The 13,359-nt window shown below is 47.9% G+C and overlaps 1 protein-coding gene across 6 annotated transcripts in view; it reads left to right on the top strand.

Annotated features, from left to right (window-relative positions):
- The window catches only part of KIF6 (kinesin family member 6), a 518,420-nt gene that overhangs the window by 404,495 nt on the left and 100,566 nt on the right, over positions 1-13,359 (top strand). For all 6 annotated transcript variants that reach the window (XM_059177857.1, XM_059177858.1, XM_059177861.1 and 3 more), the window contains one exon: positions 8,719-8,827. In XM_059177857.1, the coding sequence (XP_059033840.1) occupies positions 8,719-8,827 (109 nt within the window). The remainder of the gene's footprint in view (positions 1-8,718; positions 8,828-13,359) is intronic.

Below are 13,359 nucleotides of genomic sequence, written 5' to 3'. Positions count from 1 at the left end.
CCTACAACCCTCCCTTTCCCTCCGATCCTCACCCAGGCCCTGGGGCTCCAGGTGGAGCAGCTCTTCTTGGCCATCTGGTGCCTGCCCAAGCTTCTCATTCATGAACATCTCCAGCTCTCCTGAGCTGCCATGTGCATTCATGGTTTTCAGTGCACAACCCAACACACAACCCTCCCAACACGGTCTTTTTCTCATGACCTCCTGACCCCTTAGGTCTGACCTCGGTGGTTTGCTGGTATTCGTGAGGTCATTTCTACTAGGCGAGTGATTTTCTTCTAACACGGCATGCAGAAAAAGGGTTCCAGAGTGAAACAAAGCTGAGATAAAGTTATGGCATTGCCATTTTGCTAACTGTTGTCTTGGGGTCATTTTAACCTCTTTCAACCTCAATTACCCTACCTGTAGAATGGGACCAATACTACCTAGTTGATAGGGTCACTGTGAGAATTAAATGAGACAACATACGTAATGCCTCTAGCACATGCAAAGTTCTCAATAAGCATTAGATCCCTCCCATCACCACCAATAGACTTGTGAGATTAGTAAATATCTGTGATTTCTTATTTGTGAAGCATGAAAGAGTGCCTGCCACATAGAAGACACACAACAAGTAATTTCCTCCTTCCTTGTTTTTTGCCCCCCAAAAATGAATACCAGTGTCCCCAAACTCCATTTTACCTTTTGCTTACTTCCAAGCCAGAGAAACAGAATTTTATTTAAATCTACATGCATTTCAGGGAACAGGCTACTAGTCTAGAATGTATTTTTTTAAATTCTCTTTTAAGAATGTAGCAGAATAAATTTGAGAGTACAGTGGAATTCATTCCTAATTCAGGAGTAGATAGAAATCTGCCTTCATTTGTCAGACAATAGGGCATGTGAGCAATGCTCTAACCACTTCCCCCAAAGCACAGGATGACATAGAAGCCAGCCAACAGAACCCTGTTGACCATGGCCTTTGGAAATGGTCAGGACATTTCAAACTCAGGGAATCCTGTGTTTTTCAGATTCTGCAGCATTTGGAGCCACTTATTAGCTGAAGAGAAATGCTGCCTTTCAATTCAGTGGGCCACTCCATCAACTGCCCTTTAGCCCATAAAGGGCTTGAGCCCACATGTCCTTCCACCCACATTTCCAGTGTTGGTCCAAATATTGGGCATGGAATTGGACACCAAGGCTGACTGAAATCGATGGAAAAGACTCCATAGATCCAGTTTCGCCTGGCAGCAGGAGCCACGCCATGCTGTCTTATTTAATGGAAATGTTGCTGGCCTCCAGATTCCTGAGTTAACTCCAAAACGCAGAAATGCCAACATGACCCAGGCTCTTCTCCAAGCTCCATGCCTGTGTCTGTCCATGGGTTTTTCTAAGCAACCCACATGGGCACTTTGTCCTGAATAAGAACGCTCACAGAAGAAAAACCCCAGAGAGGCCGGGTTAGGAAATGCAAGGTCTTCAGCAGATGACCTTCAGGACCACAGACTTAATGTGACTGTTGGAAATGAGCCACTGCCCTCAAGCAGCTGCCATTCTTCTAGGTGCTCCAAGTCTGTCCACTCAGTTGGCACACTAGGCCTTTCAGCACCCTCTCAGACTAACATCCAGCATGCAGCTGCAGCAGGAGGGTGAATCAGACATGGTTACCAAGACGAAAGAAAAACACAACCAGCTTCGAATACTGCCCCTTAAGTCCACCCAGCCCACATGGTCTGCGCTGCTGGGCCTACAAGGCTTGCTGGTGGTATGTGTGATCTCTGGCACCAGGAACCAGGAGCCCATTTGATTTATTTAGATGTGGTGCCACTACTGGGTGGGTCTCCTAAGGTTTCCGTGGCTTTCCACTTCAGATTTTCCCTTTACTCCACTCCCTCGAGCCCCTGCCAAGCTTACCATGCTTCAGTCTGGTCCAAGCCAGCCCTAAGAATCTAAAAATTAAAGGTTCTCCTTTGATGGCTTTCATGTGGCAGTTTAGGAAACTCCAAGACCAGTCCTAATCTGAGGACTTCAGCCCAGGTGGTATCTTCTGGTTTGAACATAGGCCTTTAACCCCAAGGCCTAGGGCACCAACTCATTCCAGAAGTGTCACTGAAAAGCAGGAAGTAGGTTGGGCAAGCTTCCTTGGTCACCCCAAAAGATCTACTCTTGGTCTTCACATCTGCAGTCACTTTGGCCGTGGCTAAGTGGTTTTGTCTTCCCCTCGTCCTCAGATTCCATACCCTGCTGCACCCGCCCAGCACCCCCTCAAATTGTAGCTGAGCTGGTCCTTAAAGTAAACAGACCCATGGCACATGACACTGTTTCCTATGGTGGCCTCCACCGCTCTGGTGGCGGGGAAACATGGACAGAGGGCTCCTTGGCATATGCTCCCAGACAGCCCCTCTCAGTGACTCCAGTACTTGGGGCATGATGCTGCTCCCTGGGGAAAATCCCCTGCATGTCAGCCCCAGAGGTGGTAGAACTGGGCTGTTATTTTTCCCCAGAAACATAGGAATGAGAAAAGTTAATAACAGTTGTCATTTGATTGCATGGTAATCTGGGAGCCATGCGTGAAAGGAGACAAGTGACTTAGGCTGCCTGAAAATGCCTTCCGTGAGTGTGAGGAAGGAACATGGGAAGGCAGTGTCTACCTATGCACCATGCAGGTCTTTCACATAACTTCCAGAAACCTCCTCCTTCCTAAACGCAGCATCTGCCCCACAGTGAGGGGAGGAAGGTAAAATGTCTCAAATGTCCCTCTGAATCTTTCTGGAAAATGGGCCATTTCTCTTTATAAGATCTTTTAGCACCTCCCCATCTCATGCGTGTTTTCAGTCCAGCAGCAGTGGACACTTTGCTTTCCATGCTAGAAGCTGCTGACTTGTCCTTCGCCGCAGAGTTTCTGGCTGTAGCCATCATTTCCATTCAATGGCTCTTGGGACATCTTTATTCCAGACATCGTTCCCAAGAGTGCTGGACCACTGAGCTTTCCTTCATTTCCCTCCTGACGTTTTATGTTTCATGCTGCTTTGATAGATTTATCCCTTCCTCTCATTTAAATTCCTCCTTCCTCTCCCTCCTACTGATCCATTCATTCTAACTTCTCTATACACCAAAGGATGGAATTCTCTTAAAATTATTTATAGGAGGATACTTATTTTTAAGATAGTATTTATTTATTTGACAGACAAGTAGGCAGAGAGGCAGGCAGAGAGAGAGAGGAGGAGGCAGGCTCCCCTCAGAGCAGAGAGCCCGATGCAGAGCTTGATCCCAGGACCCTCAGATCATGACCCGAGCCGAAGGGAGAGGCCCCAACGCACTAAGCCACCCAGGTGTCCTAGGAGGATACTTTTGTATATTTCACCTAAGTCAACATTTGCTGAGAAATTTCAGTGCCTAGAGAATTTTGTATCACATACTGTACAAAACCACACTCTATCTCTGCCCGTTGCTTCTCATTTCTGTTTGCACTTCCATGTCCTATATATTGTAGGAATTCTTCATGCCACTATATCAAAGCCACTCCCTCACCTGTGGTTTCAAAAACTTCTGCTACCAAGCCATAAGTCATGTAATCATGCCCCACATCCAGCTTCCTCCCTGTCTCAGCCTTGAATGCCTCCTACCCAGCTCTGAGCCTTCTCTTGCTTTTAGTCCCCACCAGTGTGATCCACGCCCCCATTCCTGTCAGAATCCCACCCCATGGCTCACTTTTCTTCGTTCCCTGTGGGTGTTCTTTTCTCCCCTTCCTTCTTCAGTCAGAGGGAACTGAGGCACCACATGAATGGACGTCATTCCTAAGGAAAACAGATTTTTGGCTCTGACCAGGGAATCCATTTTTCAGCATGAATAACACAACTCTCCATCATTTTACCTTTGTCAATTTTTAAGCAATAGCTTAAGCAGCAGTAGGTTGTTTGGGGCAGCCAGGAAAATGAGCTCTGGCCCTTGTGCTCCAGACTAAAGGAAATCAGACAGCAGGCCCAAAGGCAGGAGCATAAACTCTCCACTTCCGATGTTTTTCCTTTCCATTTGGTTTCCATGGGATCCTGTCTTGGGGGCGGGGAGAGCTTCTAACAGGACTGATGCATATTCTCCAGCAAAACAAAGGGCCAAATTTCAGGATGGCAAAAGAGAGAGAGCGCGCACATTTTAGAAATGGGTGAGGGACAAGAACCGAAGAATTTTGTATGCCTAACAGTATCAGAAGCTACATGTCAAGGCTGATTTTGTGAGTGCCTTGTTGTCTCCCATTTCTACCAAAGTGCTGTTCATAAGAATTATCAAAATCCAGAAGAGGCTACGTCTTTAGGATTTGGAAGTGTTTTCCATCTAGCTCACAACCTAGAATTGCAGTGTCGCGTTTTGGGGACTGAGATGGAGAAACTCCTCTCCTTCTTTAGGGTTTTTGGTTCGTTTGTTTGTCTTTTGGTTTTTGCTTTGTTTCGTTTGAAATTTTATCCTGGCCTGTAATATTTTATGTGCTCTCCTCTGGGTCTTAAACTGTCCTGTGCCTCAGCAAGCCAGCAGGCTCCTCTGAGTCATCCATGCTTTCTGGGATTCGACACTGTGACCTACGACTGAAATTCACTAAAAGGAAACAACCACGAACTAGAAATGGTCAGGGCAAGCAGGAACTCCTAAGGTCCTCTGCTTTGATGCGCAGCTGAGTCTAACAGACTAAACAAAGTTGGGGAGAAGGCACAATTGGTCTTTGCCATTGTGCCTTCCCTTTCAGGCTCAGATTTTCCCCCATTTTGGCACCAGCCTGAGACACCATCTTATGTCTTGTCTTTGCAGAACCTGTTAGCTAATTGTCAACAGATTGTGGAGTTTGTCTTTGCTAGCTCCAAGACAGGGATGCCTTCAAGAGTATTTGCATTTTTATAAAAGCTTCTTGGAGCTGGAATCTCTAAGGGCGGGCTATGAAGCATAATAACATGTAGTGGGAAAAGATGGTGTTGATTTTCATGTGTGTGTGTGTGTGTGTGTGTGTGTGTGCATGTGTGTGTGTGTGTGAATTTCTAAAATCACACTATACAGGAGATGCACCCACCCAGGGGTGTGGTGGCTGAGGGAGGAAGAGCCGTGGGAGCGCTTACCCTGTCATGTTACAGTATGCTATGCTAGAAGGAAGAACATTAAGCACATAAGACATTCATTTATTCATTCCAAAGAATTTGAGCTCCTCCTACATGCCAGGTACCATCCAGGTGCTAGAAATACTGCAGCAAACAAAACTCACAAAAATCACTGCCCCATGGAGTGCACATAGTCTAGAAATAATAATAGAAACAGTAAAACAAAATTTGTGCTTCTGTTTTTTCTGTGATACTGTAAAGAACATTCAGGGTTTTGGACAAGATAGACAGTAATGAGAGTGAAATCCCATGGACATGGGCAGATCCACCCTTAGCAGGGCACTTTGAGGCCTACCACTTGCCTCCTCTCTCAGACTCCCTGGAGAAGTGGATCTGAGAGCAGAACTGACTTCCTCTAAAACGCCGGGCTGTTTTGACCCCTTTATAACATTTCTTTAACTGAGCTTCAGTTCCTTCCTCTGTAAAATGGTATCTGACCTGGGATCATGGAGAAGTTTAACTGATACAATAGGTAAGGAAACACTTAACACGGTGACTAGTGTAAAGTACGTAAGAAATTCATTTTATTCTCCCCAAAGACCATTCCTGTTCTGTGGCAGAACCGTGCATTTGAATCAAGTTGCCCTTTTGCTCCATCCTCCTCTTCCCCCTTCATCAGGGATCTTCTTCCACTCCTGCTCTACCTGGCAAATGCTGCTTGTCCCTCGGAATCCTCCCCAGTCTCCCCGACAGGGCTGACCTTCCTCCTCTTTATTTCCTGGTGCTGGACACATGCCTGCCTTACAGCAAATAGCAGCTTTTGTGGCAACTACTCACGTTTCTTTCTCCTTCACTAGACTTTCAATTCTTGAAGGGCAAGGATCAAAGCTTTAATCTTCTTGTTCAAGTTTATAGCTCGGCCACATGCCAACCGCAGTGCCTAGGAGAAATAAATATTGGTGGAGAGAATAAATAAATAGATGATTATCTCATTAGCTTTTAGTCACTCTAGTGCTCCAACTGCTCTTACTCCTTCTAATGGGGACATTGTGTACTTGGAGGCCAGAGCTTGCCATATAAGAAAGCTGTTTTCTAAATCCTGAGAGGGGAAAACAACTGTTTAGTAGGCTTCCAGGCCCTACATTGCCTCTCTGCCTTCAGAAGCTGGGCATCACAGCCACCACTCCTTGGCCTCCCTGAGCAGACATGGGGAACACAAGCTGCCAGAATTAGAGCCCTCACATTAACGACCACTCACCTGAGCTCACCACCATCAGAGAACTCCATCGTCACTGGAGGAAAGCTGATCCCATGTTCCTGACAATACGCCCAAAGCACTGCAGGACCCCAAGGACCTCTTAAATCAAAAGTATGAAGTGCTTCCAGTGTAACTTTCTTTCTCGTAACATGTACTTCACCGACTTTTAAGTCTTGGAAAATTGGTGGCACCCACATACTGTGATACGGCGCTGGCCCTACATTTTTTAGCAAGACTTTCAAGATCCTCTGGAAAGTGAAAGCAAATTACCTTCCTGAGCTTCTCTCTCCTGTTCACCCCACGTCCTTTCTGTTCCTACTACCCAGGCCCCCTCTGCACTTCAAGGAAGATGCAACAGGGTTTTCAGTTGGTTCTAAGTTCTTCCAGGACCGGCTGCTATAACAGTGCCATGGGCGCTGAGAAATCTCGGCATGGCCACTGCTCCCAGCTGTCGATTTTGGACTCTCAGCTCTGAAAGAAAGCAGAGCCTGGGAGAGAAAAGGCCATGAACCCATCTCCTTCACTGCAGCTTTTCGAACAACCCTCTCCCCGCCCCTCACCCCTGCTGCTGCCTTCTCATCACCTCCTCTGTGGGAAGCAATTTGGGGGATCCCCCAGGCAGGCTCTCCTGTGGTCTCCGTGGCGCTCTCCTCAACCCCCACTCCATTCCAGAGAGATTTGCTCCCTCTACCCCCTGTTGCTGTTTCATTAGCAGTGAAAAGCACACATTGTCAGAACTAGGCACAGATCAGGGGCAGGGAGAGGTATGGCGTGAGTCCCTCGGCTCCCTGTGGGCTTTGCTGGATGAAAAGTGCCCCTTGGTTAATGCGTCTTGTACAGTAGAGCTCATCTTTCCGAGTCCCCCCCAAACCCGTTCCCAGGCCGGCCCGGTTCTGGAGTGTGCAGGGCAGATGTGGAGACAAAGCCAAGACGTGCCCATTTGCTTCTGATTGGAAAAGGGTGGGGCGTCTTGTGTGCCTCACCATTTAGACATTCTTCATGGTGCTATTTTTATCAACGGTAATCATTAAATTGGTGTCAGATGGGCTGGTCCGGTTCCTTACCCCGAGGCCTGGTGATGAGACTCCACGGGTTTTTTCCAGGCAGGAGGAGATGTGGTATGTGGCCCATATGTATGGGTCTCCGGAACCTGGGGCCTCACAGCAAACCCCTCTCACCCTGGATCATGTTCATGTGGCAATTAGAGCAAGGCTCATTTTCACTCCTGGTTCATTCCTGACCTGATTCATTTAACACACATCTGTTGAGCACCTTCTAAATGCTAGACATTGAACAAGACACTAGGGATTCACAAAGATGTAATCTCTACCTCCTAGAAACATGCCTGTCACCAGAAAGGATTGTCATGTGAAGTGACAGTGTCTACTGGGCTGTACGTGTTACAGATGCATTGATAGGTACATAATAGAGGGAGGATTCATGCTGCCTGGGCCTCAGGGAAAGCTTTTTGGGGTTGGTAACACTCAGCCAGGGCTTCAAAGATAAGTAGAATTAACTGGATGAAAACATGGGGAAAAGGAACCAAAACTTAAAAGAGGCATAAAAAAAAAAAAAAGTCTATAGATTCACCCCAAATCCAGCTATGTATTCAGTTGTCACTTAGGGATCCCAGGCATGCACCAGCATTGACCTTTCCTCTGGGAGGCTGGGAGAAAGAGGTCTATGGTGCAGAAATGCCACCTGTTCACTACATCATCCCTAGCTGTCCTGACTCTGGATTTCAGAATTTGGCTCCTGAGCAAGGCCCAGTAGCAAGGATAGCAACCCAGAATGTTGGAGTTAGACATGGCCTAGGAGCTTCCATCACAACCTGCTCATGGATCTTTCGATGGAAAATCTATCCTCAGAGTAAGCACCAAGGCCCCTCTCTAGACAGAGGAGACAAGGATGAGTCATTATATGGAGACTAAGAGTAGAATTTTCTAGATTCTGTATCTTTCAGTCTGGACTGTACCACTTTTAACTAAATGCCTGGAAATCCAGCATGAAATTGAACAGAAAACCAAAACAGGGCATAGCAGGAAAATGGGGAGAGCCGTGGTACCGAATGATGGCAGAAAGTGCATTTGCAGATGTTCTCGGCAATCCAGGGCCTGGCACTCTGGTTCTCATTTCCTCCGACCAAACATTCCAAACTCCACCCCCCACAAGTTCACATGCCTGCACAGGCACAGCCCTGCAGGGTGCAGGTTGTCGCTGGAAGGGCCTCCTTGCTGGGTCGGTGGCCAGCTGGAAGAGGCCAGGGCCACCTGTCTGGTCAGGAGCCTCTCTGCTGTGAGCCTCTTGGAGCCAGGGCTGGCTTTGTGGTCCACCTAAAATGACAGTGAAATTAATGGGATCCTGATGCCATGACTGAGGCCATTTCCCCGTGTCTCCAAACAGGGATGAGAGAAGAAATGTCCTTAGGACGACAAGAGGCTTTTGAAATCTTCAAGAGGGACCACGCTGACAGCATTACCATCGAAGATAACAAGCAGATTTTGAAGCAGAGGTAAGGCTGGCTCACAGGGCCACTGGTCCCCCGAAGCTTAGCCGGGCCAGTCTCAAAGAAACTTGCTATTCCATTGTCCCTAACTTGCTTAACCTAACTTCTAAAAGAAGGGCCTGACGTGTATTTAGCTTCACAGTGAACTGTGTCCAGCCCGGCAGGACTTTTCCTACATGGGAACCTCCTCATCCCTGTACCACTGGGGTATGCAACATCAGGGCGGGATCTGACACTGATAGCACCAACTTTGTCTCCAGTTCTCCCCTGTTACACTAATTCCTATCTGCCTGTGACTTTGTCCATGTCATACTGCTCCAAAGGCAAAGGAAAAAAAGTCTGTAGACCGAATTATCATCTCAGAACTCTGGACCCTCCAGCTGCTGCAGCCCTGTGCTTCCTACTCAAAGGGAGTAAACGTGTGCACAGCTTGTGACCCAGAGGCCTCTGGTGCGTTCTCCAGCCGGAAGCAGAGCGGGCAGCAGCGTCTGCTGACATACTGTCAATTTGGCCTCTGGAACCTTTAGAAAAAACTTCAGGGTACATAATTCGTTTCAGCTCATACGCAGTTTAGATGCATAGCTGCAGACTGTGGCAGACAGAAAGATGGCCAGATGCCTGGGTCCAGAGTTCAGAAGAGAATGTCCTAGCCTGTGAACTCTTAAACTGAGTCACACGTGATTCTGGATCTTAGCACACAAACATTTGAAAATGTTCAAAACCAATGCATTGAATTAAAAGGAGATCCAGGTTTGGGAGTCATATGCTTATCAATGCTTTAAGGAAGTCTAAGGAGTGGCCAAGCTCAGGAAAACAGGTAGAGATGCAGGGGTCTAGAGGGTAGAAACGGGAAAAGCTCTAAAGGACAGGGAGGGAGAGGAGGCTGTGAGGGAGGCTGAGAGAGAAGGGAGGGAGATCCAGGGAGTTCTAAGGAGCAGAGGGAGGCTGAGAAACAGAGAGAGAAGCAAAGGAGACCCAGGAGAACATGTTGAACTGAAAACCAAGAGGGGAGTGGCTCCAAGAAGCATGCTGTGAGTGGTGTCCAACACCAGAAAGAAAGAAGCAGGGGAGGCTGGACCCAGTGCACCAAGCAAACAGGCGACCATGGACCATGGGTCGGAGGGCTGGGACTGAGGGAGCACGTGAAAAGGAGCTGAGCAAATGGAGCACACGTGAACATGTGTTCAGAAAGTCTGTGATAGGGCGCCTGGGTGGCTCAGTGGGTTAAGCCGCTGCCTTCGGCTCAGGTCATGATCTCAGGTCCTGGGATCGAGTCCCGCATCGGGCTCTCTGCTCAGCAGGGAGCCTGCTTCCCTCTCTCTCTGCCTGCCTCTCTGTCTACTTGTGATCTCTCTCTGTCAAATAAACAAATAAAATCTTAAAAAAATAAAAAAAAAAAGTCTGTGATAGACGACAAACATTCGAAGGAGGGAAAAGGGAGGCCTCAGGAGAAGAGAGGTTTGTTTCAGAACAGGAGAGAAGTGGTGAACACTGCAGGCCGCAGAAGCAAGCCTGTGGAGAGAGAGGCAGACAGATGGACAGAAGGAGAAGGACTGATGCAGCAAGGCCTCAGGGAGAAGGTCTGGGGAGGGAAGGCCTCAAAGATCCCAGTGAGGTGAGCCTGGAGAGAAAAACGAGGCAAGACAGGGCTGCTGTTGATGCCCTTGGAAGCGAAGGGAGGGAGTTAAAGATGGCCTCTATTTTCTCTGTGGAAGTTGAAGTGGAATAAGAGTCGTGAGGGTAGTGGCAGATGTGGTGGCAGAAGTTTCATACAGATGTCATAGGGAACAGGAAAGAAGGTAGAGCTGAAAAAAGAAAAGCGCAAGCAGTACGGAGGGCCCAGCTTGATGGTTAACCACTGGCTTTCTCACTTTGGTGCCTTGTGAATGGGGGGGTCTCAGATCACTTTAGGAATCCAGCAATGGTGGGAGGGGTGTAGCCAGGAGCAGCCTTCCAGAGCGGTGTGCAGCCCCCTTAGTCCATGCAAGTACATGCGGCCCCCGCGGCCCAGTGCTTCTGCTTCCCGGTCTATCTCCCCGGAAGCTCTCCTGTGGGCTCCGAAAGGGACATACACGAGGATGTTCTCAGCAGCTCAGTTTGTGGCTGAGGAGAGCCCGAAGCCTGGGTGTCCATCCCCGGGGAAGCAATGAGATAAAATCTCGGGGAAGCTGCCCATGAAGTCAGGAGCAATGGATGAATATACACACACCAGCACAGACAGCACTAAGAATGCACAATTCATGGAGATAATAAATAGACACACCCAAAACAAACAGAAGAGGCAAAGGTAAAGATAGACTGTCACATGCTTTAACCATAAGAATGGTTACCTGTGTGAGGGAGCAGAATGAGAGCAGGACGGGGTGGCGGGAATGAATAAATGAATAAAACAAGGGCTGGGGGAGAAAATAAAGTACCTCTAGTGAAAGCTGAGGACACTCCCTCTGGAAAAATGGCTATATGCTCACCCACACAACTTTTAGCAAATGAACCCTGGGGTTTCACAAACCTTCTAACACATATCCACAGTAAGCCATGATTTTCTGGGGTCGTCAGTTGGATGTGTTGGAGCAAAACACCTGTCTCTCTGAAGGTGAGCATGTCACACTAGCTGCCTCATCCAATACGGGGCCCTCAGCCTTGTCCTTCCCTGGAGCTTCAGAGCTTACATCAGTGCCTGACAAATCTGACTTTATAGGAAAATGAGCCACATAGCTTGTAAAAGTTCCCAACACTGGGCCTCATCCCTCAGATACTCTAATTTAATTAGGTAGGAGCTAAGCATCCATTTGTCTAAAGATTTCAACATGAAAGCAGGTTTGAAAACCACCAGCTGAACAGTGTCCAGAGTCCTGGAGCTCCAGAACTTCTGAGGCAGGATCCCCAAACTCTACAGACAAAACCAGTTCCCAAGGGATTCTTTTGTACACTTGAGTTTAAGAAACACAAGCTTAAAAAGAATTCTATTTTTAAAGAGTTTATTTATTTGAGAGAGAGAGAGAGAGAGAATATGAGCAGGGGACGGGGGCAGAGGGAGAAGAGAAATGTAGACTCCCCACTGAGCAGGGAGCCTGACCTGGGGCTCTATTCTGGGACCCCGGAATCATGACCTGAGCCAAAGACAGATGCTTAACTGACTGAACCACCCAGGCACCCCAGGAATTATTCTGGAATTGGTATGTTTCCTGGTTCTGGTTTATACTAGAGTTCAGGTCTGTTTCCAGCGGGAGAGTGGGTTGGGATGGCAGGGCTGAAGATGTGGTCTTTGAAAGCCTCTCAATACAGAGCTCACTTAACTCTAGTAAGGTTCTGACAACCCTGTGACAAATGTGCTTTTGGGCTGAAACATATCCAATCAGATAGGATGAGCTGGTAACACTGGTGGTCCCATCTTGCTTGTGGCCATAGAGCAAAGGAATTAATGAAACTCACACAAAGCTTTGAAAGGGTTTTTCCCAGCAGCTAATCAGTCTTTTTAAATCAAATGAAATGTCAGGAAGACCAAGCCCACATTTTTAAAAAATGTCTACATCTGTTTAATGTTATTGTAATAACAATCATTAAATGAATATTTGGTACCGAAGGGGTGTAACCCAGGGTCTACTCCCTTCTCAGGATTGGAGCTTTTGTTTGCATTCGTGGAGAGTATTCAGTTACTAAGTATTACATGCTCATAGCTGCTTGAGGCAGAAGACTAAAAGAAAATGTTTTTCTGTGAAAAGAAATAGCTAAAGCCCCGCTCTTACCGCAGACATCAGAATAGGGTCCCACTGGTGCCAACGGGTCCCACAGGTGCAACTTCCACACCGCCCTTACCTCAGGAAGCAGTCTTCCATAACCCTTATCCCCTCCAAGCATCTGTTGCTGGTCTCCCTGGTGACGGGAAGCACCATGCACCCCATCTGCGGGAGGGCTGGCCGGTCCTAGGAATGCAGACATTCTCCCCAAGATTTTAGTCAGGATGGTGCTAAATGCATTTCCTCACTCTGCTCCCAGGAGACTTCCTCAGAGAAAGTCTCACTCTCTGCTAGCCCCCAGCAACGAGACCCCATCCTCCTGGCCTGCCATTCATTCCCAACTTTTCACATCACATCACTCTACCATCCAGGTTTCCAATGTTGGGACATTGTTGGCAAAAGGACTCATTGCACCCACACAAGAGCCTGGGGGCAGCTCAGCCTCTTTAGACCATGGCAAGGGGCTTCTAAGCCCAAATGAAGGAACCATTGGTGGCCCTGAATCCCTTGCGATCGCTCAGTTCCCCCAGAGTGCAAGGATTGACTTGGAGCTGCAAGAGGGGTCCATCCGTGGCTCACATGTACACACCCATGTTACTGGATGGAAAGATTTTCTTCCCCATCTTACCTGGACCCTTTGCTGTCCTCCCAGGCAATTTCTAGGATCTCCTAGCCCTAGTCCCCAGTCTGGGGGAGTTCATGCTGCCTGTCTGTGACAAGAAAAACAAGACACTGGCACATTAATGGGGTGTTTACCCTTTGCTGAACTAGAGCATGTGAGCCAATTCTTAAGCTGGATTT

This window comes from Mustela lutreola, chromosome 6, assembly GCF_030435805.1.
Source record: "Mustela lutreola isolate mMusLut2 chromosome 6, mMusLut2.pri, whole genome shotgun sequence".
Lineage (NCBI taxonomy): Eukaryota > Metazoa > Chordata > Mammalia > Carnivora > Mustelidae > Mustela > Mustela lutreola.
Note: the sequence above shows the minus strand (reverse complement) of the source record. Positions and strands in the feature narration are given on the sequence as shown.